The 26,771-nt window shown below is 52.3% G+C and overlaps 8 protein-coding genes across 8 annotated transcripts; 3 read left to right on the top strand and 5 right to left on the bottom strand.

Moving 5' to 3' along the window:
- Window positions 1–132: 132 nt before the first annotated feature.
- On the top strand, window positions 133–8,195 carry J4E84_007186 (Type I Iterative PKS; the record flags this gene model as incomplete). Its single annotated transcript, XM_049389772.1, has 7 exons — window positions 133–303; window positions 360–504; window positions 564–832; window positions 885–2,073; window positions 2,239–6,908; window positions 6,955–7,275; window positions 7,326–8,195. 7 exons carry the CDS (start codon window positions 133–135, stop codon window positions 8,193–8,195), a joined length of 7,635 nt encoding a protein of 2,544 aa, XP_049242516.1.
- Window positions 8,196–8,333: 138 nt separating this feature from the next.
- J4E84_007185 (uncharacterized protein) lies at window positions 8,334–9,290 on the bottom strand (the record flags this gene model as incomplete). Its single annotated transcript, XM_049389771.1, has 1 exon — window positions 8,334–9,290. The coding sequence occupies one exon, from the start codon at window positions 9,288–9,290 to the stop codon at window positions 8,334–8,336; it is 957 nt and encodes a 318-aa protein (XP_049242515.1).
- A 2,938-nt stretch (window positions 9,291–12,228) lies between these two features.
- J4E84_007184 (uncharacterized protein) lies at window positions 12,229–13,185 on the bottom strand (the record flags this gene model as incomplete). Its single annotated transcript, XM_049389770.1, has 3 exons — window positions 12,229–12,320; window positions 12,589–13,032; window positions 13,089–13,185. The coding sequence occupies 3 exons, from the start codon at window positions 13,183–13,185 to the stop codon at window positions 12,229–12,231; spliced, it is 633 nt and encodes a 210-aa protein (XP_049242514.1).
- A 496-nt stretch (window positions 13,186–13,681) lies between these two features.
- J4E84_007183 (uncharacterized protein) lies at window positions 13,682–15,617 on the top strand (the record flags this gene model as incomplete). The annotated part of the gene is made up of 4 exons (XM_049389769.1): window positions 13,682–14,050; window positions 14,102–14,548; window positions 14,769–15,387; window positions 15,475–15,617. The coding sequence occupies 4 exons, from the start codon at window positions 13,682–13,684 to the stop codon at window positions 15,615–15,617; spliced, it is 1,578 nt and encodes a 525-aa protein (XP_049242513.1).
- Window positions 15,618–15,658: 41 nt separating this feature from the next.
- Window positions 15,659–17,192, bottom strand: J4E84_007182 (uncharacterized protein; the record flags this gene model as incomplete). The annotated part of the gene is made up of 3 exons (XM_049389768.1): window positions 15,659–16,365; window positions 16,432–16,762; window positions 17,025–17,192. The coding sequence occupies 3 exons, from the start codon at window positions 17,190–17,192 to the stop codon at window positions 15,659–15,661; spliced, it is 1,206 nt and encodes a 401-aa protein (XP_049242512.1).
- A 1,291-nt stretch (window positions 17,193–18,483) lies between these two features.
- On the bottom strand, window positions 18,484–19,082 carry J4E84_007181 (uncharacterized protein; the record flags this gene model as incomplete). Its single annotated transcript, XM_049389767.1, has 4 exons — window positions 18,484–18,676; window positions 18,758–18,825; window positions 18,878–19,012; window positions 19,068–19,082. The coding sequence occupies 4 exons, from the start codon at window positions 19,080–19,082 to the stop codon at window positions 18,484–18,486; spliced, it is 411 nt and encodes a 136-aa protein (XP_049242511.1).
- Window positions 19,083–19,400: 318 nt separating this feature from the next.
- On the bottom strand, window positions 19,401–23,024 carry J4E84_007180 (uncharacterized protein; the record flags this gene model as incomplete). Its single annotated transcript, XM_049389766.1, has 2 exons — window positions 19,401–20,213; window positions 20,262–23,024. 2 exons carry the CDS (start codon window positions 23,022–23,024, stop codon window positions 19,401–19,403), a joined length of 3,576 nt encoding a protein of 1,191 aa, XP_049242510.1.
- Window positions 23,025–23,347: 323 nt separating this feature from the next.
- J4E84_007179 (uncharacterized protein) lies at window positions 23,348–25,727 on the top strand (the record flags this gene model as incomplete). Its single annotated transcript, XM_049389765.1, has 4 exons — window positions 23,348–23,474; window positions 23,525–23,692; window positions 23,744–24,588; window positions 24,636–25,727. 4 exons carry the CDS (start codon window positions 23,348–23,350, stop codon window positions 25,725–25,727), a joined length of 2,232 nt encoding a protein of 743 aa, XP_049242509.1.
- Window positions 25,728–26,771: the final 1,044 nt, after the last annotated feature.

Raw genomic sequence — 26,771 nt, 5'->3', positions numbered from 1 at the left:
TACCTCGGAAAGCTCGAAATAGCATGACCATCTCTATGCGCTTTCTCTTCCGATATGTTTTGGTGTAACTGAATGAGCACCGCACTTGAACAGTGACTGAACACCGTGAACTTACGCCGAAGCCTCACAGCCATGGAACCCATCGCCATCGTCGGGCTGTCCTACAAGCTACCGGAAGGTCACAATGAGGACCACAGCTTCTGGGACAATCTACAAAGAGGCAGAAGCCTCAGTCGTCCGTGGCCTAAGTCCCGAGGCAACATCGATGCATTCTACAACTCCAACGTAGCGATGGATAATACGGTAAGCTACATTTACGGAACGTCAAGAGAGCAGCCAATGCTAACAGAGGTTGACAGGTATACTCCACGAATGCTCACTTTGTCAAAGAAGATCCTGCCGCCTTTGACGCAGCCTTCTTCTCTATAACCTCGAAAGAGGCCGCATCAATGGACCCTCAGCAGAGATGGCTACTGGAAACTTCATACAAAGCATTGGAGAATGGTGAGTGCTACCCAACCTCTACATCACTATTATTGTCGGCGAAGTCTAACTTGTTGCAGCTGGAATTCCACCAGAAACCCTTGCTGGATCACAGACGGCAGTGTTCGCTGCTTCCATGTCCGATGACTACAGCAGAATCTTGGCTAGAGACCCCGACGAAGCACCGACCAATACCGCGACGGGTACTTCGCCTTCTATCCTAGCCAATAGGCTTAGCTGGTACTTCGACTTCAAAGGGCCTAGCATCCAACTGAACACGGCATGCTCGACAAGCATGATTGCGATGGATTTGGCTTGTCATTCGCTTCGTAGCGGCCAGAGCTCAATGGTAACGCTGCCCTACGAGATCGTGCCACTACAAGAGTACTGACACGCGCTAGGCTCTTCTTGCTGGAGCGAACGTCCTCCTCAGCGTCGAAATCTCGCTTTACCTATCGAACATGCAGATGCTCTCACCAGACGGCGTCTCCTATAGCTTCGATCACCGTGCTAATGGCTACGCCCGTGGAGAAGGTGCGGTAGTGCTGGTACTCAAGAGGCTTTCGGACGCGATTCGAGATTCAGATGTCATACGTGCCGTAGTTCGAGCGACTGGCTCAAACCAGGATGGACGCACACCAGGCATCACGCAGCCCAGCGCGGAATCGCAAGAGCAGTTGATAAGACACGTTTATAAGAGCTGCAACTTGGGATTTGAGTCTACGCGATACGTCGAAGCTCATGGAACTGGTACTCAGCTCGGAGATGCCACGGAGATGAAGGCGATAGGCAGGGCCTTCCGGGCTAGCCGATCACAAAAACACCCGCTATATGTTGGATCCGTCAAATCTAATATAGGCCATCTCGAAGGCTGTAGCGGACTAGCTGGAATTCTCAAGTCTATCATGATATTGGAAATGGGCGTCATACCACCGAGCGCACTCTTCGAGAAGATCAGTCCAAAGATCAACGCCAAGATCTACAATGTTGAGGTACCCACGAAATGCATCCCATGGCCGACCAATGGGCTGCGTCGCATCTCAGTCAACTCCTTCGGTTTCGGCGGTTCCAACGGACATGTCATACTGGACGATGCACATCACACTCTTGAGTCCATGAATCTACAAAGCTTCCACAATACATTGGTTCCCTCGACTCTGCAGAAGCCACAAACGAATGGCAACAGTCCAAATGGGAACTTGAATGGCACAAACGATCACGACCATGCCAACGAGTATGGGGTGACTGTCGATCCTGGTCATATGAATGGCTCGACAACCGTGATTACTACTCAAAGTGTCAAGGCACCGGAAGGGAGTGTCCAGCTACTCGTCTGGTCTGCGAGGGACGAAGCTGCGTTACGACTCGTAATACAGCAGTATACAGATTACTTCGACAAGCGCGTATTAGGGCACGAAAAGAAACTACGTCGCCTCGCGTATACTCTGTCCTCTCGTAGGAGTGTCATGGCGTGGAAGGCATACGCAGTCGTTGATCCCGGCGAGAAGTCCACGACCATTAGCGCTGCTACCTCGACCCTCATACGTTCAGCTCGGGAGGCTGGCATGGCATGGATATTCACTGGCCAAGGTGCGCAGTACGCTCACATGGGCTGGGAACTGCTCAGATTTCCCATCTTCAGGTCAACTTTGGTCAGGATCGGGAATTTCTTTCGCTCATTAGGCGCAACATGGTCGTTACTTGGTAAGACAGCCAACTGCCTCTACTTTGGCATTCACGCTGACTCTTGACTAGACGAGATGGAGCACGGGAACAACATCAATCAGCCCTGTTTCAGCCAGCCCCTCTGCACTGCTCTCCAGATAGCGCTTGTGGAACTGCTAAGAAGCTTCAGTATTGCGCCACTTGCAGTGGTTGGCCACTCCTCTGGCGAGATCGCCGCGGCGTACTGTATCGGTGCTTTGTCACTTGAGTCCGCATGTAAAGTCGCCTACCATAGAGGAAGACTGGCTAATCAGCTTATGGAATCTTTACCTCGTCCCGGAGCCATGATGTCAGTCAATCTTCCTGAAAGTGGCGTTTCAGGATACCTGGCCAAGGCTTCTCTCTCTGGAAATATCCACGTTGCTTGCGTCAACAGCCCTTTCAACGTAACATTATCTGGCGATGAGGCCAGCATCGACACCTTGAAAGATCGGCTGGATGAAGACGGCATATTCGCGCAGAAACTGAGAACGGGCGTAGCTTACCATTCTCCTGCTATGCATGACATCTCCGCGGAGTATTACTCGTCGATGGGTCCACTCGAACGAGGCGAGCAACAAAGCTCGATCTTCATGGTTTCCTCTGTGACTGGCACAGTAGTTGATGCCGATGCCTTGGTCACAGGTACTTACTGGGTCGATAATCTTGTCTCCCCCGTCAGATTTGCGGACGCCCTGCGATACCTTGCCGTGACAGCACCGAAGCTCGATCGCAACCACACTATACATGACTATATCGAAATTGGACCTCATGCAGCACTGAAGAGACCTACCACCGAAACACTGGGCCAATATACGACCACGAAGCAAGCTAGGTACATGTCTTTGTTGTCGAAATTCAATTCTTCTCTCAGATCGACCCTGATGACAATCGGGTGCTTGTTTACGTATGGATATGCTCCGTCGATCGATGCGGCGAATCTACAAGATGCTCAAGCGGAACGCCTGCAGATACTGGTTGACTTGCCTGAGTACCCTTTCGATCGTTCGCAGACATACTGGCACGAGACTCGACTTAGCCGAGACTGGCGGATGCGCAACAACGCACCAAGAAGCGTTCTCGGCATATGTGCTACAGACTGGAATCCTTCCGAGCCGCGATGGCGAAAGATGCTTAGTCTAGAAGAGACTCCTTGGCTTGCAGACCACGTCGTAGGTGACCAGGCGCTTTTCCCGGCCACCGGGATGATCATGATGGCTCTAGAAGCCGTAAAACAGCACTTTCAGGCCGACCAGGTCATCTTGGGCTACAATATCAAAGAAGCAACCTTCATGAATCCCATTGTCGTTAGCTCCGAACCTAAGAGCAAGACAGAAGTAGTGACCCAGCTACGCCCGCTTCGTCAGGACTACGAGAAGACGTCGACACGTTCAGAAGTTCGTATTTTCGCTCGAACAGACAGCGAGTGGATCGAGTGTGTGCGAGCTGAAGTGCATGTGGACTACGAAGAGACTGCCACGGAAGTAGATTGTGGTCTTGAAGCGAGAGCTCACGCTAAGGCACTGCTCGACAGCTACGTTGCCGCGGAAGAACAATGCACGCTTCCTATAAGCAAGACTGACTTCTACGACTGGCACAAGACCCAAGGCCTCAAATACGGCGAAGCGTTTGCGTTGGCAGACAAGATTTTTTGGGATGGCCATGAGCTCGGTATTGCCAGCGTCGACGTCAGTGCGCCCATACATTCTTACGAAGGGGTGGTGCACCCAGCAGTACTTGATGCAGCTTGCCAAGTCTGCTTTACTGCGCCGTCCATAGGCATGTCAGACAAACTACCGACGATTATCCCTCACAAAGTTTATGATACCTGGATATCAGCATCTGGGTGGCAACACCCTCAAACTCGCCACATCAGAATGCTCACAACATCAAGGTTCAAGAAGACGATCAAAGGCATCGAGAGCTCTTTCACAGCGCTCGCAGATGACGGCTCACCGCTTTGCCATGTATCGCGTCTAGAGATGTCGCCAGTGCTCGGTGCGGAAACGAAGAACGAAGTGGAAAGGAAGCTGCTACATGGCTTTGACTGGAAGCCGCAGCTATCGCTCATGAAGCCAAGCCAGCTCCAGGCGTATTGCGAAGCTGATTATTTCGCAGATGATGAGTCAATGCACGTTAAATTCATCCATGAACTTGAGCAGACGGTTCGCGCTGTTGTTCATCGCAACCTCGACCGGCTGGAGGACACGGACTGGTCTACAGCACCAACACACATGAAGAAATACTTGTCATGGCTCAAGCTACACCTTGAGCACGTACCGATACTGTCGCAGGAAGAGCTCGCCGATGAAGAGCTGAATGAGAAGCTCAATCATCTGACTACGCAATTCCCGGATTGGAGAATGTTCATCGAGATAGCAGAGCATATTGTCTCCATCGTACGCGGCGACATCAATGCGCTCGAACTGCTTTTCTCCACGACCCTCGCCCAAGACATATACAAGGCCATGTTCGCGCCGGTGTACAATGATAAGTTCATCTCGTACCTCAGCCTAGTGGCGCACGAGAACCCAACACAGAAGATCCTTGAGGTTGGTTCTGGGACAGGCGCTATGACGGAACACATAATCTCCACGCTTCGCGATGTTGAGGCCCGCACGGGCGGTACAGCATTTTCTAGCTATACCTACACAGACGTTTCTCCCGGCTTCTTCGAGAAGGCACGCGAGAAATTCTCTCACAGCCAGGATCGCATGGTCTTCAAGACCTTTGATATCGAAAGCGACGTCACAAAGCAAGGTTTCCAATTTGGTACTTACGACGTAATCCTCGCTGGTAGTGTCATCCATGCCACGAAGAATCTCGCCCTCACCCTCCAGAATCTGAGACGTGCGTTGAAGCCAGGAGGCAAACTCATTTTCCATGAAACTACAGCGCCAGACTGCTTCCTCATGAACTTTGGCTTTGGAATTCTGCCTGGATGGTGGCTCAGCGAAGAAAAGTTTCGTTCCTCCGGACCCACGATCACGGAACCGGAGTGGGATCGCTTGCTACGGGAGAACGGATTCTCAGGGAACGACTTCGTTATTCGCGATTATGAGAAGCCTGCTGCGCATCAATGCAGTGTGATCTTCTCCACAGCCGTCGAAGACCTTCAACCCTCACAGGAAGGTGGCAGAATACTGTTCGTCGTCAACGATGCCAACCAGTCTCACTATGGTTTGGGTACCCAACTCTTGCAACAAAAGCCTCGAACATCCCATACGACGACAAGACTATGTCTATTCACACAGGTTGGCGTTGCCGAAGTGTCGAAAGAAGACATCGTCGTCTTTCTCGCTGATATAAGTGGGGATATATTGATGTCTACTTCGACTGAAGCATTTCAGCTCATTCGGGAGTGGGTGCATGCATCTGAGAATCTCTTGTGGGTCTCTTCTGCTATACTTCCCAACAACACCGACTGCTCTCCTTATCCATGTGCTAGTCTCAAGGATGGCTTTCTTCGGGCCATGCGGCTAGAATTCGCTAACAAGCATATCGTAACGCTCTCGATTGAGGATGCGGTCCGCGACTGGATCAGCGGATGCGATGCCATCTGGGATGTACTTGACGTAATGTCCTCAATGCAGTCGCCAGAACTCGAGTACGTGCTACGCGATAGCCATGTGCTGACCGGGCGGCTTGTAGAAGAGAGGGAATTGAACATGGACTTGATCTCATTGGTCAAGCCACAGATGCGGACAGAGCCCTGGCTTCCCGGTCCACCACTCAAGATCGAGATTGGAAGCAGAGGTTCTCTTGAAACACTGCATTTCGCAGAAGACACTGAACATCATGCTCCCCTCGGAGACCGAGAGGTCGAGATTGAAGCCAAAGCGTGGGGCTTGAATTTCCGCGATATGTTCCAGGCGCTCGGTCGACTGGAAGAAGATACTTTCGGCTCTGACTGTGCTGGTGTAGTCACGCGCGTAGGCTCCGCCTGTACACGGTTTCAACCAGGAGACCGAGTTTGCATTTGCGGGGTCGGATGCATGCGAATGTTCCCTCGCGCTGACGAATGGGCTACCATTGAGATTCCAGAGGCCGTCTCGTTCGAAGAAGCGTGCGCAGTACTGAACTGTGGCATAACAGCCTATTACTCCCTGGCCGAAGTTGCGAGATTGCAAAAGGGAGAAAAGATTCTCATACATGCTGCATCTGGTGCGACTGGGCAGCTTGCCATCCAAATCGCCAAATTGATAGGCGCGGAAATATTCGTGACGGTAGGCTTCGACTTCAAGAAGCAGCATCTCATCGATCTGTATGGGATTCCTCCCGACCACATCTTTTACAGTCGAAACACGACTTTCGCGAAAGGAATCATGCGTCTCACAAATGGGTACGGCGTTGACGTCGTGTTGAATTCTCTTGTGGGAGAGGGACTGCGTGCCTCGTGGGAATGCGTTGCACCATATGGCAGATTTGTTGAGATTGGCAAAGCTGACATCAACGCCAATTCCTCACTCCCAATGGCGGCTTTTGCAAACAATGTCTCGTTCTTCGCGGTTGATCTGCGCCATATCGCTTTGAATCGCAAGCAGATGGGGCGGGACTTACTCCACAAGACGATGGATCTTGTCGGAGAAGGGAACATACACTGTCCGAGGCCATTAAACCTTTTCCCGGTGTCAGACGTTGAGGGCGCGTTCAGATATCTCCAGAGCGGGAAGAATACTGGACGCATCATCATCCAAATCGACCCTTCTGCAATAGTGCAGGTACGTTTGTCAGGTCCTAAGTATCGATCAAGACTAACCAGTCTAGAAACGCGTTCTCCGCCGTCGATCGTGGCAATTCGACCAGAACGCCAGCTATGTCGTTGCCGGAGGACTGGGTGGCATCGGAAGATCCATACTCAAATGGATGGCCTCTAGGGGCGCGCGACATCTGATCGTACCATCAAGATCTGGTGCTTCTTCCGGAGCAGCTGCTGAACTAGTGAGCGAACTAGCGGAACGAGGCATCAACGTGTGCACGCCGAAGTGTGATGCATCCAATGCAGAGTCGCTCTCTGGTCTTCTCGCTGCATGCGCAAAATCTATGCCGCCAATTCGAGGTTGCATCAATGCCACCATGATGCTGAATGTAAGTCTCCCAATGCTCACGCTCGAGAAATCGCTTACCAAGTCTCGTAGGACGCGACATTCGACAACATGAGTCACACTCAGTGGGTTCGGACTATCCGTTCCAAAGCCCACACTTCATGGAATCTCCACACCGTGCTTCCTCGAGATCTGGATTTCTTCATCATGTTATCGTCGGTGGCAGGCGTCGCAGGCAACATCGGTCAGTCCAACTATGCAGCAGGCTGCACCTTCCAAGACGCACTCGCACGTCATCGAGTCCAGCACCAGCAGCGCGCAACGTCCATTGACCTGGGTGTCATGCGCACCATCGGCATCGTCGCGGAGACTGAACGCTTACACGAGAACTTCAAAAAGTCCGGCAGTCTCGGTCAGATTGAAGAAGATGAGTTCCTAGCGGTGTTGACCATATACTGTGACCCAGAACATACGAAGATGCCGATGACAATAGACAAGAGTCAGATCGCCATGGGTCTAGTAACTCCCGTTGATCTGATCGAACGCAATTTGGAACCAGCTGAGGTGTTGCAGCGCCCACTCTTCGCATCCTTCTCGCAAGCCCGTGGCACAAACCAGTCCAACACACAGAGTAGCGTCAGTGCCGCTACGCTGTTCAATCTTGCGGAGGACGATGAGCAGCGAGTAGCAGTAGTCCTCGAGGCGCTGGCGCGCAAGCTCGCCCGCGCACTGTCCATCCCTCCAGAGGAGATTGACGTCAATAAACCCCTTCACGCTTTCGGGGTGGATTCACTTGTCGCAGTCGAGCTGCGCAACTGGATTGGCAAGGAGTTTGCTGCGGACATTGCGGTTTTCGATATCATGCGCGGTAGGACCGTGGCCGCAATCGGGGAGCTGATCACGAAGATGAGTCAACTCAAGCGGACGAAGAAAACTGTGGCCAGTCTTGAGGCAGATGCATGATGCGATAGACAATTTTCATGTTGCTTGAGGGATCGCTGCAGTGGGAACGCGGATGGCTGGGACTCCAGCCACTTCGTTACGATAGGGGCATTTGGCCCGTGGGTTCGGTCTAACCATAAACGGAATGTTATCATGACATCATAGCGAAGCACTCTCCCTGCTGTCTTTCTTCTCCTTGTGACGATCTAACCGCACCTCCAGCGGGCCCAAGTGCCGCTGTGAAGCTACTGTTCCTCTCAATGCAGCGTAGAGGTAGATTCCGGTCAGCACCTCCGGCCTTCCATTCCGCTGCACACTCTGCGTCTGATCTTGCAGCGCTGCGTCCGTATTCACTGTCGGGTCGCTGGGAGATGTCGCCTTCATCGCTTTCTTGTCCTTGCATATCCAGACGTTGCCTAGCATTAACGCAGCGAGGATGCTGAGGGCTAGAAATGGCAAAATGGAGATGAACGACCAACTGATAGCGTTGGCGGCAGCAGATCGGAAGCGCTCCAGATCTTCCAACGAAAGGTCGCTGATAGCATTCAATGCGGTGGGTGAGTTGACGTCGAATCTAGATGACCCTTCGCTGCCGATGAAGTGGGCCGACATCTTGTTCTGGAAGACCGAGCCCATCACCGTCAAAGCTATGGTTCCACCGAAAGGACCAGCGAAGCTCAAAAGGCCAAGAATGACAGCGATCTTGTCTCGGTACATTCCAGTCAGGTGCAGGTTCTCTGGCATAAAGCGGATGCCAGTACCGAACCCGGCGACGCCCATGAGCACGTTGACAGCGGTCCTCTGGCGAGCACGTATAGCCCATGATAGTGCTCCAATGCTACCTGTCTCTACGATTGTACCGATCAATAAGGGCCAGATGGTCTGTCGAGGGTGTACGTTGCACATGATAATGGCAGTGTATACGCCGATACCGATCCCGGGAACGTAGAACAGCAGCTGGAGCCCAGCTTTACCAGCGTCGAAACCCTCAACAAGAGTGAAGTAGATACCGGCGAAGTAGAAGCAGGCGTAGAGAGCTGCACCTGTTGCTGCGGAAATGATACATACTAGGGTCACATCCTTCTTGTGAAAGAGTTGGTATGGCACCACGGGCATGATCCGCGGAAGCCGTTGCGCGATATGTCGGCCCGGCGCCATGTATCGTTGGTACACCACGAACACTACCAGCAATAACGGGCCGGTGATAAGCGGTATCAGAACGGCTGGTGATGTCCAAGCATAAGCTGAGCCACCCCAACTGGTCGCCAGGATAATCAGCGCCACTCCAACGACGAACGTTCCCACGCCGATCAGGTCGATGCACGCGCATCCATCGAGGAAAGACCTAAGAGAAGTCTGACCCGACTGCGGATGAGCCACCGAGTACCTCCCCTTCTTCAGATCAGGTCGCAGGAACGCAATAGTGATGATGCTTATTGCGCTCAATGCGGACAAGAGCACAAAGACATATCGCCAATGCACATTCGTCATGTAGCCTCCGATCTGCAGACCTCGTTAGTAACGATATATCCGGCTGCTGAGAGTCATACCAAAGGCCCTGTCGCATACGCGATGCCAATCAAGAAGTGGAAGATACTTGTGTTAAACGCTTGCTCCTTCAGAGACACATTATCCGCCAGGATGATGAGGGAGCATGTAGACATGCCTGCCGTCCCCACGCCCTGGAGCGCTCGACCTAGCACCAAGACTGGCCAAACTTGTGCACTTGCGCAAAGGACGGCGCCCAGGGTCATGATAGTAACGGCAGATTGCAGAGCTGCGTGCCGCCCGAAGACATCTGCTAGTTGGCCGAACAAGGGGACGAACGCGGTGTCTGTGAGCGTGAAGGCTGTACCGATCCAGCTGATCTGGTTCAAAGCTTCTACTCGGTGGTGAGCATACGTACTGGCAGGGCTTGGCAGGAGTGCTGACGGAAATGAGACGCGACGAACGGTTGAGCTGTCGCGACGATTGTCAGATCCATACTCGCGGTATAGAAGCCTGGTAATAGCAGTAGAAGAAGCTTCCATCGTCGCGTGTGAGTTTTCCATGCTTCTTTGCTGGTATTCACAATGGTACTAGCTGCGATGAACTCAGGTTGGTGTTCCTGGCCAGACTGTAAGGGCGCCGTCATCGTAAGGTGAAGACAATGCGGAATTTAGTTCTTGAAGACCTTGGAAGGTCTTATATAAAAACTGAACTGGTGTATACATCCACGTGTACTTTGATTCTGGCTTCGAAACCCACGCCGTTCTTTTGAAGAATGTTGCATATCTCTATCATAGAGTGCCAAGTGTATTGGCGAAGTGTTGACGAGTGCGAGAGGTCGGTGGCGCAGGCCAAGCATGTCGCATTCGCTAGCACCGGGCGTCAGGTGCGATTCTCAGCCTAAATTCGCATTCGCTAGATTGTTCGCATTGAGGAAGTTGTATCTTCCGAGACATCCATATGACTGAGGTAAACTTCGTGTGTCTCTCTTGTATGTTGCATGCACTTGTAGGTGCAGCGTAGACATAATCTAGCAACATGGTCTCTTATAACAGCTTTCTTGACTCAAACTAGTACGAGGGCTGAGCAAGATCATCGGAAGTGAGCGAACATCACCACAGACTGCTACTACATGATATTGAGACGAAGGAACGTTATTAACATTAGACTAAAAATTGACAAATACGATAGATGAAGGAAGTGAGCAATGCCGACCATTCTCAGCCTGGTCGTGAGATGATGTGAGCTCCTCGGACAGATCTTAAGTCTCTCTGGTAGTCTTTCATCCTTGCAGAGAAGATACGAACGAGATCAGTGACATTCTGATGAAATTTCTTGCGCTCAGCGTCGTTCGAGAACTCGAACCGGAGCCAGTACATGTCGCGCACACATACCGCACCCGTGTCAGATGACGACCAATGTGCACCGACAGCCGCCAGATTCCAGCTGTTGAGCCCCTTCTTCGCATAGAAACGACGTGCTAGCAGTGGTGTACCAGATCGCTCTAGCACACTGACTGTACAGCTGGCTTTGGTGCTTCGACAGTCGCAGCTTTTTGGCTCGATCTTCGTACGTTCGTCGAGCTCAATGACTAGAAAAGATAACTGCCCTGTATCTGGCTGCTTGAGAAACACCACAAGTAACGGTGGCTCTGGTTGTGTCAATTGTACTGCCCTGACTGCAGAGCCCAGGGATATTTCCTGTGAATGAGCGCTGGAGATGTTGCTCATGATGCTCGACGTCGAGATGAAAGTCCGTTCGCTAAGTGGCTCAGGACTCCATGCACCCGATACAGTTTCTGAAGAATTTAACAGGTCTTCTGACGACCTGCTGTATTGGTGTTGGGACGCGGATCTCTTTTCGAAAGAAGCTTTCTGCCACAACTGTATGTTTCCGATCTCAGTCAATACGTCGGTGGTCTTGCTTGGTCTACCTTCGGATGCGCCACCGTTCGTTGGAAAGCCCTGCCCTTTCAGGAGCGATGTGACTATTACAGTTCTCCTTCACACGTGTCAGTCTCATACAGGCATATAGTTGAAGTGCTGCTTGCGCGACAAGTTTTGTAGGCTAATAGCTACCCACCTTTGATGTACGCATCTGTAGCCCGTAATGAGGTGTTGCAATCTGAACAAGTCGGTACATGAGCGAAACTCTGGAGTCAGGCCATTTGTGTCATCAGGCGAGCTCTGCAGCTTTACGCTACAAGAGGCATCTTGCGAGCCTGAGACTTTCGGTATTGCATACACAGGGACCAGGAAAACCTTCCTTGGGTCAAGGTTGAGTCTTTGTGTTACTCTGTCCCTGGAACTGCCGCCAGTGCATGATGTTATAGTCGTGGTGGTATCTTCCATTCCCAACGTCCCATCCATGTTACGCACTACGCGAAAGGTATGTGTCTGCGTACCGGAGACAAGCGAAATATCCAGAAGAACCCCAAGATTCGTTTCGTGCACGTTATCGTTGATGGAGATAGGTCTCGGCCAGATAGCAAGCATTTCCTCGGGAGACCGCATAATAGTAGATAGTCGGGGGCGCGCGATTGGACTGCTAGCGATTCGAGCGCACTCTATGCGAAGTCGTCGATCCATTTCCCGGATGCACCTATCATAGAGACCGCCTGGATTTGAGCTTTGGATACTTGACCAATCGTGTCCTTCCCTAATCTTGTCCATTAGCCATATGCTTTTGAGAAGGCGAAGATATGATGTCGCATCTCCATCCGGACGAACGCCATTGAAATGATTGCAAAAGGCTTCTAGGCCTTCTCTGACTGATACTTGCAGTCCGTCAGATGTTTTCTCCCAGTCAAACGTATACAATAAAGAACGTTGCTGTAACTCCGCTGTGAAGCGCTCGGCAAGTTCGACAGGGACTTCTATATCTCGCTTGATCACCGGCTGATACGCGTCGGTGCTTGAATCGCGACTAGCAACAAGTAGGTGCTTCAGCTCCTGAATTCGCTCCGCCAGGTCTTGGTGTTGTTCATTGTGGAGATCCCGCAGCTGTGTTTGGACATGAATGTTGAACGCGTCGAGAACGAGACCAATCTTGACGCTGTGATATTTCAAACGTTCAGTCAAATCTCTGACCTGCGCATCCGTATTCAGGTTGTAGATGATGTTGGTGATGAAGCCGTCTTTGCCAGTACGAAATTTGCTGACGTCATTGAGCAACTGCTGACACTGTTCCAGCGTCAAGCGGAAGTTGCCCACGATATCGATCAGCGCCGTGGTATCATATAGTTCAGGTCCATAACTCTCGAGCCTTTCGTTTTCTAAGCCGGTGTTCGCGGTTCTGACGATGGATTCGATGGTGTTGAGACTCCAGTGCAGCCGGAACAACGCGTCGCCAAACTCAAGATACCGTCGCGCTAAGACAATACGGTTAGCGCGGAACGTGGGTGGGGTGGCATGTGGGAGGACAAACGCAGCGACTTCTCCTCCGTGAACCCCTTCTCGTATATGATCCACGATAATTTGATAGCACCGCAAACAAAGCTGAGTACACCGAAATCCCACGGCATGTTACCGACAGTTGCAATGCTTTGAGAAGATGCAGGCTTAGGGACCGACGACGGGAACCTAAGGAGCTGTCTGCCGTTATCTGGCACACGCGCATCCCTTCCTCGCGCATCCCCTGCATCTCTTCAACTGTGGCAAGCGATGCTTTGTTCACTTTCGGATTTAGCCTTGCACTCCTACGCAAAGTGGCTTTCTATTGAATTTCGAAGCGACCTCGTGTTAGTGGCTACTATTCACATGGCAAGTATCGTTAAGTAAGGAGTCGCAGCTTCGCGGTGCGAAGGCTTTGAAAGTCGACGGAAAGAGCAAAACTCTGAGCAAGGGCTTCGAAAACTAGCTCTTCTGCCGGGTGATAACTAATGCATGAAACTCAAGGGATAAGTCATTCAGATACCATTACCGGCTTCTTGCTGGACAGTCACTACTGTAGCTAGGTACTACTTATCCAACCAGATTCCTGAGCTTCACCAGCTCCAAATCGATGCTCAGTACCGAACGATGGACGAATCATGTAGCGTCCAATCGGGAGATCGCAGCCTGTGCTTAGACGAAGAAGACCGCGCATACCTCGAGGCTTTGAACGACAAAGATGTTGTCGCTACGAAAAGCACGCCGAACCCTCTAGGTCTCTTCTCAGTAGTGGCCTTCATACTCCAACAAGTCATCGGTACCGGCATATTCCGAACACCATGGACCGTTATGCAGGCCACCGAGAGTCCGGGGATCACGCTTTGCTTTTGGGCTTTTGGCGGACTTGCAGCCATCGCGGGCTCTATATTGTACATCGAGTTCGGCTTGACTACACCTCGACATTCGATCGATGACGAAAGAGTGCCGGTTGTACGCAATGGTGGAGACATGAACTACGTGAGTGCAGAACTGCAAGCCTGCCACTGATACACGACTGACCGCGACTAGGTGAACTACCTCATTAAGCAACCAAAGTTCTTCGTTTTCTCCTTCTACGCAGTCAACTACGTGATCATTGCTTCGAGCGCAGCGAACGCATTGACTTTCGGCGACGACATAATAGGCTCTCCAGGAACCGATCGAGGTGCAACCAAGGATGCCGCGGCACGATGTCTTGCGATAATGGCAGTAACGCTTCCCTGCTTCTTGCACGCGTTCACTCGACGTGGAGGCATCATTCTCAACAACGTCATCGTCGTCGTCAAGATTGCCATTCTCTGCGTGTTCCCCATCATGGCGATATGCGTATTGGCCGGTGTCGCGCATACGAATCACGCGACAGCCAATATGGAATACAAGAATTCGTTTGCGCGGACACACGGAAACGCCGACAGCTATACGCAAGGCATGCTAGCGGTCTTTTATGCCTATGGCGGGTACAACCAAGCCAACTACGTGAGTTCTGATCCCTCTCATAACCCCAACATGCTATCGAGTTGTCACTTACGCATCCCAGATACTCTGCGAGATTCACAGACCGCGCAAGAACTTCCCAAAAGGTATCATAATCGCTCTCGGTATGATCTGCGTCTTATATATGCTGGTCAATGTCAGCTACGTAGGTTGCTCCTCTTGCCAATCTGGTCATCTTCCAGGCCTGCGCTGACACCCCCAGATGATCGTGGTCAGCAAAGAGCAACAGCTTGCCTCAACTGATGTAGCACTGGCTTTCCTCAACAATGTCATCGGCCCCAAACACGCGTCTGCAATCCTCGCTATCTTCACCACCATAAACAGTTTCGGCAACGTTATCGGCATGACCTTCACGCTTGCCCGCGCAAAACAAGAAATAGCGAAAGAAGGCGTCCTACCGTTCGCCAAGTTCTTCGGTGAGAACCGCATTCTCTTTCGCAAATACCGAGAGAAACACCATTACAGCCAGTCCGAGCCCACTCCGCTAGGCGCATTATTTCTCCACTGGGTGTGCGCCGTGTTTCTCATACTAGTCACCTGGCCCATGAAGCCCTCGTCTGCGTACAGGATTCTTGCAAACCTGTACGTGTACCTCATCGATATCATACCAACGTTCATCATGGCAGTCGGCATGTTGTATCTCCGCTTCTTCACGAAGTGGTCTCTCAAATCGCCCCTCCCAACCTGGCTGAGTGTTACCGCTGCTCTGGTCTACGCTATCGCGGGCGGCTTTCCCTTAGTCGCAGTCTGGATACCACCGTTTCAATACTCAGATCTCGACGTTCACGACATCATTCCCGGGCTTCCTTGGTACGCGACGGGTTTGTTGTCGTGGATAATGCTGACATGCTGTATTCTGTATTGGGTCTCTTTTCGCTTCTTCCTACCGCGCATTGGGCCTAGAAAAGGCAAAGAATTCGTGGTCGAGAGGGAGCCGGTGTTTCGTATGCAGAACGCGGAGAGGGTGCAGTGGCATGAGATTGTACTCCATAGCTGGGTTATCAAGGCTCAGCCTGAGAAGAGGAGGGGGTACATGTTGGATGATCTTTGAGTTTAGCTTTGCATGGACATGCAGTACGGTCTAATCATACCCTACACATCCTCTTTCCCCTTAAACTCATTAGGCTGTACCATAACCCTCTTCTCCCTCAAACCTTCCCTCTCCTTCTCCGCTTCCTCCTCCTCCTCCCTCTTCTTCCTCCTCAAATACTGACAGAACTGACTTCGATCTCTCATCCTACCACCCCACCTCACAAACACAAACGGCACAACACACAGCGCCAGACTGAAGAACCCCAGTAGACTAGTCGCCCAAGCCACGCCCATAGTCCTATACATCGGTTTCGCTGCAAAAGGCAACACAGCCCCAAATGACGACCGCGATAAACTCGCTGCCGCCATAGCACTCGCGGCGAAGACTTCGTATGCATCGACTAGATAGTTGAGTAAAGCCATGAAGAGACACAGATACCCCATTCCAAACAGTATACCCGCGAGCGTGGGCACAATCCAATGGATGCTCTCTCTACTCGTCCAGCCCAGCCAGAACGCGCTGATAACGAAGAACGGGCCAGCGATGCAAGCAAGGGGCAGCCTCCGCATTTCTTCGTTGCGCGACCAAGGGCGGTTGAGGCGTTGGGCGCGGGCCAAATACCAGTCCCACGATAAATAAATGCCAGCGGAGATGAGGGCGCCGACGCCGATGGGGAGGAAGGCGAGACCTGTTTCGCCAGCGTTGAAGTGGTAGATGCCGGTGAAGATTATGGGGTAGGACTGGAGGAATATGTAGAATATGGCGTCTTTGGGGGTGGGGGTTAGTAAGGAGATGGCTTTGTGCAGGAATGGTGGGGGAAGGCTTGACTTACAGGCGTAACTTAGATACAAGCACGTGAACAGCACAAGAGGTTCAAAGCAGATCATTCGTAGTGGTCTGGTCAGAATGACGGTGACGATGTGGTTCAAGTCCGTCTTCTCCAGTTCAAGTGGCGCAATGATATTCTCGTTACCCGTTTCCTTGCGTAGTCGCTTCGCGCGCCGCTTTAGGATCGTGGGACCGTATGTTTCGTCGAAGAAGTAGAACAGCGGCCATGTTGCTCCGGCAAGTATGACCCCGATCCAAAAGGCCCAGCTCCAGGATATCACGCTGATGAAGCCTGATATCGGGGGTCCGAGAATGGGTCCGAATGTTGTTGCGGCCTGTTATACCTTGATTAGTTCTCCTTTCCTTCTGCTAGAGTTCGTTATGAGGAAGGGATTAGGAGCCACATACCATGAAAATCGCCATACTCCTTCCCCGATACTTAGGATTATGACAGATATCCGCGCAGATCCCCCCAACAACACTGATCGCGCAACTCCCTCCCACACCCACCAACAACCTGAAGATGACGAGCGAAGCGAAGTTTGGTGAGAGCGCCGAAGCGATGGAGAATATTGTGAAAAAGGCAAAGGATATCACCATGGTTCCTTTGCGGCCGTAGGATTCTGAGAGAGGGCCCCAGAGCATGGGGCCGCATGCGTAGCCAACTAGATACATGGATGTGGGGAGGATGAGCGCATATTCGTTGGTTTGGTTGAAATGGCGAGATATTGGAGCCGTGGCTCCGGCTGCTAGGCTGGAGGTCATGGTGCTGTTCATCACTTTGTCTGGTTCAGCTGAGTTGTCAAAAGAAGGATTAGGGTGGCTTACCACTCATGATAGCAACGACGAGGGCGTAGATCTTCTTCCACTGGAATACTTATTAGTCCTTCTTCGAATCAATTTTCCATTGTTCAACTCACACGCCCCCAATTGTTAGGATTCTCAGGGTCTCCATCTTCAAAGCGGATAACCCGTCTCCCACTCGTGTGCTCATCGTGGACACTCGACGCCGGCGACGGTGAATTCGACCGTCCATGCGAGCTCAGCGTTGAAGGTGTTCTCGACGCAACTTTCTCAATCGCATCCTCCTTCTCCGTATCGTCAGATGTGCCAGCATCTTTCTCAAGTTCCCTCAGTCGCGCAGCACGCGAGCTCTCTATAGCACCGGCTATGTTGACCCGTTAGTAACCCACACCCCCAACATCGCAGTAAGACGAAGTTATGCGTACAGCGATTTCTTGAACTCTGTCGACTCGTCGTACTTCTCTGACTCTTCGAAGTAAAACTGCGGACAAGAGCGACTGGTGAGGTAATGGCCTCATGACCCGGCCCTAAGCCTTGTTGTTCCCGGGAATAAGTTCGTTCCAGATCTGCACTCTCCATGCTGAAATGATTACCCGTAAGGATGACGCGCCTTGCTTTCCAGCAATTTGAGGTTCAAAGAAGCAAAACGGATGACTTTGCGAATGCAGTTAGAGAACGAAAACGGGTAGTAACAGACTAGAACTTGGGTAGTATACTGCGCGACCCCGCGCACTTGTGGATTAGCATCCGAGGTGTTTAAGTAGGCGCCACAATTCCCCTGATCAATAATTTTCGTGGCTGCACGTCTACCTGGTTTGTCGATCGTAGCCGTTACCGCATGCAGAGTAGGCGGGGCTTAACTTACGAATGCATGACGGGTACCGTTTAGCTGCGTGCGCCCTACGAGGCCCGACGGGGAACAAGACGTTATTATGCATCGGCAAACTTACCGATGCGCGGCTCTCCAAGTGGAACTCGGTGCATTGTTTGATAATTGACCTGTAATGAGTCACGTACGTTATCTTCTTTCGTTTTGCAAGGCAGGGAATGCGCGTTTGACTCAGATTACCATGTCTTCGGTCTGCGGATTAGTAAAGTCCGACGGTATGCGTTAGGAATTGTGGAACGCCGATTCGGAATTCGATCCATCTCGGAATGCGATTTCAGACTGGGACGTGTGTTGATTCTCGATTCTTGTTGCATGTATCTCCGTCGGCGAACTATCGCTGCAAGTCTACAGCGTATGCATCGCCTATGTCTCGAGGTTGATGCTGCGACCAAAGCGGCCGTAGAGTGCCTTCTTCAGCTCTCCCATCTCTTCTTGGATACCTTCTAGCTTGGCCTTGTGAGCTTCTACCTCGCTGTCAATGGTCTCTGTTGATGAACTCAGAAGCTCAAGGACCTGCGGTTGGGGTAATGAGACGAAGCAATCCCCGACTTTGTATCTGTGGGTTGTGATCAGCTTATTGATACTCTGGTCATATTAAGATGAGAAGCCGATTTGCAGCTGGTCGCAGAGAACTTACGGTACTTTCTCCTCTTCATCAACTAGCTCGAGTTCGCCTGAGATCTCCTCCAGGTCTTCCTTCTCCTTCTGCGCTGTTGTTAGACCGAGTGCAGACCGAATGCGGCGGTTTGAATCATACAATCTTTGCCCTCAGCTCCTCTTCCAGAAGCTCTTCTTTCTGATGCAGAGAACTGAATTTGTTGATCTTCTCTTGATCCTCGCGGCGCACCTCTAGGTCCTCACTTTGCGCTGAGGCCTCTTCATCTTTCGTGAGCTGCCACCTTTAGCGCCAAATCGGAGAACACGATGCAAAAATTGATGGCACTCACCATACGGCGCTGCATGATGTAAGCAAGCGATTATGAGTGCTGTCTGGGTGATGAAATCGAAATGAAGTTGAGTTGAGTAAGCAAGAGAAGTGAGAGACGTTGGTGGCTATGCTCCGGCGTTACTCGTGCCTCCGGGTGTGAGAATGCCAAGACCGTCGCGAGGCAGGCGCGAGCCGGTGTTGAGTGGGCTTTCAGGAATATGCGTCAAAACATCATCTCAGTTCTTCAAACTACACAAAATCGCCATATATTGTAATACGGTTGTAGTTCCTTAAACACCCGTGCCAGCTTCGCACAGCTAAATCTAGTCGACTGTAACCTAAACGCTATACCCTACATAACCCCATCCCTCCCCAAATCCCCCTCCACCCTCTCAAACCGCGGCCCCCCCTCCTCCCTCTTCTCCACCAACTCACAACTAGCCTGACTATTCTGCGCATCACTAAGCGCCCTCACAACATCACTCTCCGCCTTATCCCTCACCAACTTCCTCAACGCCTGTATCAAAAACCCGCTAAAAACATCAACACTCCACTCATCAGGCACAATCGCCAACACATCAGCGACATCAAGCCACCCGCCAAAGCGCTCGAGGAGTTCAGAGGTGCGCTCCACCCTCTGCGAAAGATCTTCTATCTGGAGGAATTCTCTGAGCAGGTGGCCGAACATGCGTGATTGTTCTGGTCGTGTGGGGATCTGGCTGTGCGACACGGGCGGTGCGCCGGGGGTGGCGCGGCGGTGGATAGAGGCGTAGCCGTAGAGGCAGTAGCTGATTGCTGTGTTGTAATCGCCCAAGCCGTGCGTGAGTAGTTTCAGCGCTTCTTCGTGGCGCTCTTGCCGGCCGTTTAGAATGATCATTTCGGAGACTAGTTCTTGGCTGTAGGGTTGTAGACGGGAGAGGACGGTGTGAACGTCGTAGGACGAGGTTTCGCTGAGGAGCTGGAGGAGGCGGATGCGGGCGTGCCACCATTCTGCGTCGAGCGCGTTGTCGGTTATGAAGGAGAAGTAGGTTGGTTTCGGGGGTTCGAGGATGCGGTAGGTTTCGTAGCTTTGGGAGAGGGTGGCGCGGGATGAGGGGGTGCTTTCGAGTTCGGTGATTACGGTGGAGAGGTAGAATGCTATGAGTTCGTTTACGTACTCTGGGTGCTGGGGACGGTGTTAGTAGAGCGAGTAAAAATGTGCGGAGGGGCTTACCTTTTTCTGGCCGAAGACAAGATACTCCAGGTACTCTTTGACAGCGCCTGGCGCCTTGTCTCTTAGTAGAGCGACAGCTCGAGTAGGATCAAACTTGACTCTACTCTGATCGTCCGCAAAGACTTGAACACCCAGCTTTGGATTCCTATTCGCAAGCCATGCGCCATATTCTTCTACCAGAGCTTGATCGCGAATCTTCCGTAGGTAGTCGCGCACCTTATGCTCGCCATCTACAAGTTCGCCTCCTTTGTCTTCCTCGCCTTCCAAGATCCGTTTCCAGGTCGCTAGCACATGTGACGCCTTGACGGAAGCCTTGCAGTTGCCTTGGTATAAGCGACTGAGTAGGAAGAGACGCTTGAATTGCTCCAATAACTCAACAGCACGGTCGAAGCACTCTACTTCTTTGTCCACCAGTTCGTAGAGTTCTGCTCGGTGAGCACCAGGGCTGGAAGTACCCTTTGGACTCCCTTGATCTAGTAGTAGGAGTATGTGAAGCAATGCTGCATCGACAGTCTTGAACACGGTCGGATCGTTTGTTACACTTGCCATGCCTTTTCGCTTCTTCCAAAATTGAAGGTACCGCTTTACGAAATGCAACAGATTGTCACCAAAGGGACCATTGACATTCGTTGGCATGGTCGAGAGATTGTTTTGTTGCAAGAAGTGCTCCACCAGCGTTGTGATGCCGCCATATATTTGTATGCCGTCTGAGCCCTGGACGACTTCTTGATCGAGAATCGGCATTAGGCTCAGGACAACCCGAGGATCTATTTCACCTTCGATGAGCGCTTGTTCGGTGATACGCTTCTCGTTTTCGAATATGATGATGTTCGTTTTGGTACGTAGAACCACGTCCATGAAGAGCATGAGCGAGGCCTTTTGACGAATATATATGAGACTAAGGTATTCAGACTCGTTGCGCGGCTCTTGTCCGCGGATATCGCCTAAGATGGTTTCTATGACTCTTCTGTCAGGCTGGATGCGGGTCGCATCTCCAATAAGCGCATACTGGGCTGCTTCGATTCGTGAATCCAATCGGGTCACTAGAGGGTTTCGTACTGTCCACCATATCTGGTCTCCGGCCCAGACGACAGTCTGTGACTGTAACTTGGACAGGCGCTCCGCAAACTCGCGGTCCGCATTTGCTTGGCGCTTTTCGACTTCATTGGACTCTTTCGCTGCTCCCTCAGATGAAGCAAGCTGCAACTTCCTGACGGTTAGTTTCGCGCCTACTTCCGAAATTACTAGATCGTAAGGCTGCACTACAGTGCGCATACCTATAGGCGTCGAGATATGTGAGCCTTTGGTCTGAACTGGCAGACCGAGTGGGCTGAAGTTGAGCCAGTGCTTGTCAACTTCTCCAGCACTAGGATCAACATCCCATCGCTGAATCTCAACTCCGTAGGTAATACTACCTTCCGCCTCTCGATGTACAACTGCCAAGACGTAACCTTCCTCAGAGTTCATGCCTTGACCCATAGAGGCCGAGAAATCTATGCCCGCGCCGTCTACAGCAATCGCATCAGGATAGCTACTGAACTGTATGCTACCTCTGCACATATCTCCATCGAGGTTTACGAACATGCCGACTCCTTGGTCGGAAGGTGTAGTGCCGACTGTCAACAGAAACTCGTTCGGATTTGGTGATGCGACGTGGGGTCTCAAAGGAATGAAGGGCGGCGGTCGTGGAACCTGTGGCTCTTCAGGTTGTGGTCTCTCCTCTTCGGTTGGAGCTGGTGGTAAAGGTTTATCGGGTGAAGTTGCGCCGCCTCGAGACTGGCTAGACGCTCTTTCGCCTTCTCCTCCCATGGCGGCTCGGCCAGGCGAGCGTGACGGAGCCGGTGACATGTCGCGAGAAAGTGATTGGGGCACGTCGAAACCATAGCGTTGAGCCGGAGCCCGTGGGCTTGCTGTTCTTGAAGGACCGCCTAGCCCAAGCACATTCAAACTTGTACTTCGAGAATGGCCGCGGTGCTCCTCGGGAGTTTGTGGATGCGAAGCGGAGGAAACGCTCCTAGATGGCGCATTTGGCACAGTCGCCAGATGCTCAGCGGCTCCGCCAATGTCGCCGGCGTCTGGATCCAAGGAAGAGATTGGAAACAGGCCTATCTTCTGTTGATGTACAACGTCCAACAGGGCATATGAATGCGCATCAGCAGCGCATGAGAACGTGTCTCGGCGGACAGAGACCAGACAGCCTCCGTATTCAATCGCCTTGATCGCTTTCGGGGGCGAGTTCTCGGATATCTGCACCAGTCGCAGGCGCTTCTTGAGGCCGATGACGACTACTACGCCATCCTCAGCAGAACCTTCGATGTCGTCGTTCAAGTCGACACCTCCAACCCACAGACATCCTATCGGCTTGAAAGTCGAGTCGGGGCTCAGCTCGGGTAGCGAGTATATGGAGAGGGTATTGTTGCACAGCACACAGGCCTTGCTGATCTTGGGGAGCAGGAGAATCTGCTGCACACCGGGCCCATTGCTGTCGTTATGGGGCGGTTCTAGTCGCGAGGCGATGATGGCCGTGGGCTCTTCGGAGGGATCGTCGGTCTCGGGCGGCAGGAGGACGAAGTGGATGACCTCGGCGGCGGAGGTGCCAACATAGAGGTTGCCGTTCCACACCTCTACACACGTGATGCGCACGTCAGTAGATGGTCCGTCAGCGGACAGCGGGAGGTTTGCGACGAGCTTGCGGAGGATGTAGGGGCCGTCTTGCGGGGGCGGGCGCCGTGTCGCGGGCGGTTGGGAAGGTGCGTCTGCCATTGTTCTCAACCTTCATATGCGCCATGGCAGGCTATGGCAGCGGAGTGTAAGAGGCGCGCATGGTGCGTGTTGGATGTGCGCTCGTGGTGCCTGGTGAGCTCTCATGGCGGCAGTCCACCAATTAGGGCCGCCCAACGCCGCACCTTCCGCGGTTTCACGGCAAGCTGGGTGCATACGTAACCAACTCCATTCCATGATTCACAACGCGCCGTGAAGGCTTCTGGGAGCAGACTACGACAAGGCCGCGAGACATCGCAGTACTTTCGGATTTCAATTACACGTCTCTCTCACTTGCAGCCACGGATACAGACTGAAGCGCAACCATGGAGGGCGGAGTAGACATGGATGAGAGGGTCGAGACTCCACCCAGTGCCGAGAGGCAGGAGCCTGTCGCAGAGCAAGAGCAAGAAGAGGGCAACAAGTTCCAGAAGGCTATCGGCGCATGGAGAAGTGCGAATGCTCATGATGCATATTATGAGATTAGGCTAACAATGCGCCAGACATCGACCTTACCACTCTCATTCCGCAGCTCGACACTGTAGCGTCGGATCTTGTCGCACACCAAAGAGACACTCTCACGCAGAGAAAGGACCTCGCGCAGAAGACCAAAGACTTCCGGAAACTCGACGATGCAAGCAAGCTCAGCGACATCAAAGGGCTCTTGAAGTGTAAGCCTCCACTTGCGCAGCTGACTGAGCTCTACTAAGCCAGATTCGCAGCATATCAGAACTTCATTGATCTTATATCCAACCAGTCCAAGACGGTACAGGCTGCCTTCTTCCAAGTCTACTCGCCGCTCTCTGAAGCACCCGACCCGTACCCTCTCCTCGAAGCCTCCGTCGACTCGCTTGTGACCTCCGAAGAACTCGTGCCAAAGCTCACGTCTGAGAATGAGCGCCTACAGAAGACGGTAGCGAAACTCACCACACAACTCGACGATTCAGACAAGAAGTTAGAGGAGGAGCGGACGGCACGGAAAGCCCTCGAGGACAGCCGAGACAGCAAGATCAAAGACGTGGAAGCGTCATGGTCGGCTGTGCTGAACGAGAAGCAGGACAACTGGGAGTCGAAGGAGAAGAGCCTGGAAGAGAAGGTCGAGAACCAGGACCGACTGTTGAAGGAGCTCAAGGCCAGTTACGAAGTCTCACAGCGACTGGGTCAGGGTGAAGCGTCTGAAGAAGAAGGCGGTCGCGGTGCTACTGCGGCGGAGCTTGAGATTGTCAGCTCAGAGCTCGAGCGAACAAGCCACCGATTGGCAGAGATCACAGCACGGAACGAGCAATTGCGCCTCGAGTTGGCTCAGTCTGCGTCTGCACCAGCACAGCAGGTCGCAGTTGAAGACGACCCTGCCTTCTTGCGACTGCGATCGGAGAACTCGTCACTCCTGCGAAAACTGGAGAACGCGCGCTTCGAAAAGGACTCCGAACGAACACGGCTCGAGACAGAGACACGAAGCTTGGAACGGGAGATCAAATCGTTGAGGAGTGAGAAGGAGGCCCTTCGCGAGAAGGTGCAGAAATGGGGCGACTATGAGAATGTGAAGCAGGAATTGGAAGTGCTAAAGGTAGGCTCTTCATATGATACTGCTGAGTCCAAGCTAATTTGCGGTAGTCAATCGAATTCGCAACAGGCGATGACGACGATGAAGCCACTGAGATCGCCCTCTCACAGAACAGCACATCCGGTAAAGGCAAGGGCGAAACACTGGAACAGCTCCTGCTCGCTCGTAACAAGAAGCTCAGCAACGAGCTCACCGTTATGCGCGTTTCCCACCAAGACCTGCAGAGCAGGCTAGAAGCTCTACAAGAAGAGCTCTCAAACACAAACATGGACCTGGAAAAGTCCCGTCAACTCAACGAGACACTAGAAGCCGATCTGGAGAAAGTCCAACAAGAAGCCACAAACGCCTTCGACCCGTCAGGCATGTCCGTCGCAGGAACCTACGTATCGCGTTATCCTCAATCTTCCTTCGGCGGAGGACGACGAGGCCGCTCATCACCCACATCCTCCATAATCTCCGGTTTCGACAACTCGTCGCAAGCACCCACACTAGCCTCTCTACGTGCCGGAGGAGGAGGTGAACCCATGGGCGGCGGCTCCGGCATCCTCCCTATGATAACCGCGCAACGCGACCGCTTCAAGAAGCGCAATTCAGAGCTCGAAGCCGAACTGCAAAAGTCGTACCAAACCGTCTCCTCCCTCCGAAGCGAGATCGGCGCGCTACAAAAAGACAACCTAGACCTCTACGAGAAAACTAGATATGTGAGTAGCTACAACGCAGTCAACAGAGGCCCCGCCTCCAGCGCTTCAAGTTACGGCGCAAACCCCAATCCCTCTGCCATCAACATCGATTCCGGAGGTAGTGGGTCAACAGTCGACACCAAATACCGCTCAGCCTACGAGTCAAACCTCAGTCCCTTCGCGGCGTTCCGGGGCCGCGAGAGCGCGCGTGCGATGAAGCGCATGCACCTCTTTGAACGCATGGTTCTGCGCGTTACTAAATTTGTGCTTCAGACGAGGACGAGTCGGAATATCTTTGCGGGGTACCTGCTTGCGCTGCATTTTATGGTGTTCTATTTCCTGTTTAGCTTTGAGGCGGGCGCTGGGGCGGCGGTTGTGGCGGGGCCGAGTGTGCCTGGTGGACCGGTTCCTGGGCCTGAGGACCCCGGGGTGTGGCATAATGAGGATGATGGGACGAGTTGAGGGGGGAGGGATGGGGTGTATTATTAGGATGGGTTTCGGGTGGGCAAGGGATGCTTATTTGTGGTATGTGCCTTGGGGGCTTGGGACTGGCGGCGATGATACATCAAATTATTCATCATTATTGTCACTGATAATAATGATGAATAATTTGATGTTATCAACGTCGCCAGTTCCTACTATCCCGTCCATGGCACAGCGACCATAATAGGCCTTTGCTGTACTCGGAGACCCAAAAGCGACCATTTGAAGAGCCTTTCCTCCAACAATTCTATAAGTCTCACGTCGATCGAGAAAGGGATCGATGATCAGCGATCACTGTGGGGGTTTGGATCTGAATATAGGCGCTGGGATCTTTTTACAGAATTGAGATGCCTTTTCGTATTGCCATTGCTGGTAGCATGAAGTACAGTGACAATCAATCAGTGTGGGCACGTTGTCGAGCATCCTCCAAATAGTCTACTGATAGGTCCTAACCACGAAAGCAGAACAAGTACAGCATATGCACATGACATTCCGTGGCACATCTCGATTAGCAAAGATTAAACACGCCCCCCTACAGCCTACCACATGTCAAGATCACTGTCGTGTAACAATTCTGATATCGCAGCGCATCGGTATCTCGACCACCCGGCGGCTGGCAGATGCTACCCGAGCGCAACGAATCATCTCGGAAAGCTGCGTCCATGCATATGAACGGTTTCTTCGTCCTTCCAAGGTTACCTTGTGACTCGACCAACCACTGAACATTGGCAGGACTGGAAAGAACGGCAAGAACCCGTTCCAAACAACGCAAAAGTGGCAAACCATTCGCAAGCGCGAAGGACCGTCTCGCGGTTATGTATAGCAGAGAGCGTACTGCCCTCAGGGCATCTGAGTGGCCATCTCAAAAAACACATGGCGACACGCCATCCCTTCATAATCCTTCCATCTCGATTCCTCCCACCTCGTTCGTACTGCCCGCAGCAAAACCACTAGAATAGCATGAATCGAGAGAAACACAGATGGCGACACGCTTCCATCCTCCAGCTTCCTTGGTCCTTCCTG

Source organism: Alternaria hordeiaustralica (genome assembly GCF_023758085.1).
Source record: "Alternaria hordeiaustralica strain BMP 2776 chromosome Unknown scaffold_15, whole genome shotgun sequence".
In the NCBI taxonomy this organism is placed as follows: Eukaryota; Fungi; Ascomycota; class Dothideomycetes; order Pleosporales; family Pleosporaceae; genus Alternaria; species Alternaria hordeiaustralica.
Note: the sequence above shows the minus strand (reverse complement) of the source record. Positions and strands in the feature narration are given on the sequence as shown.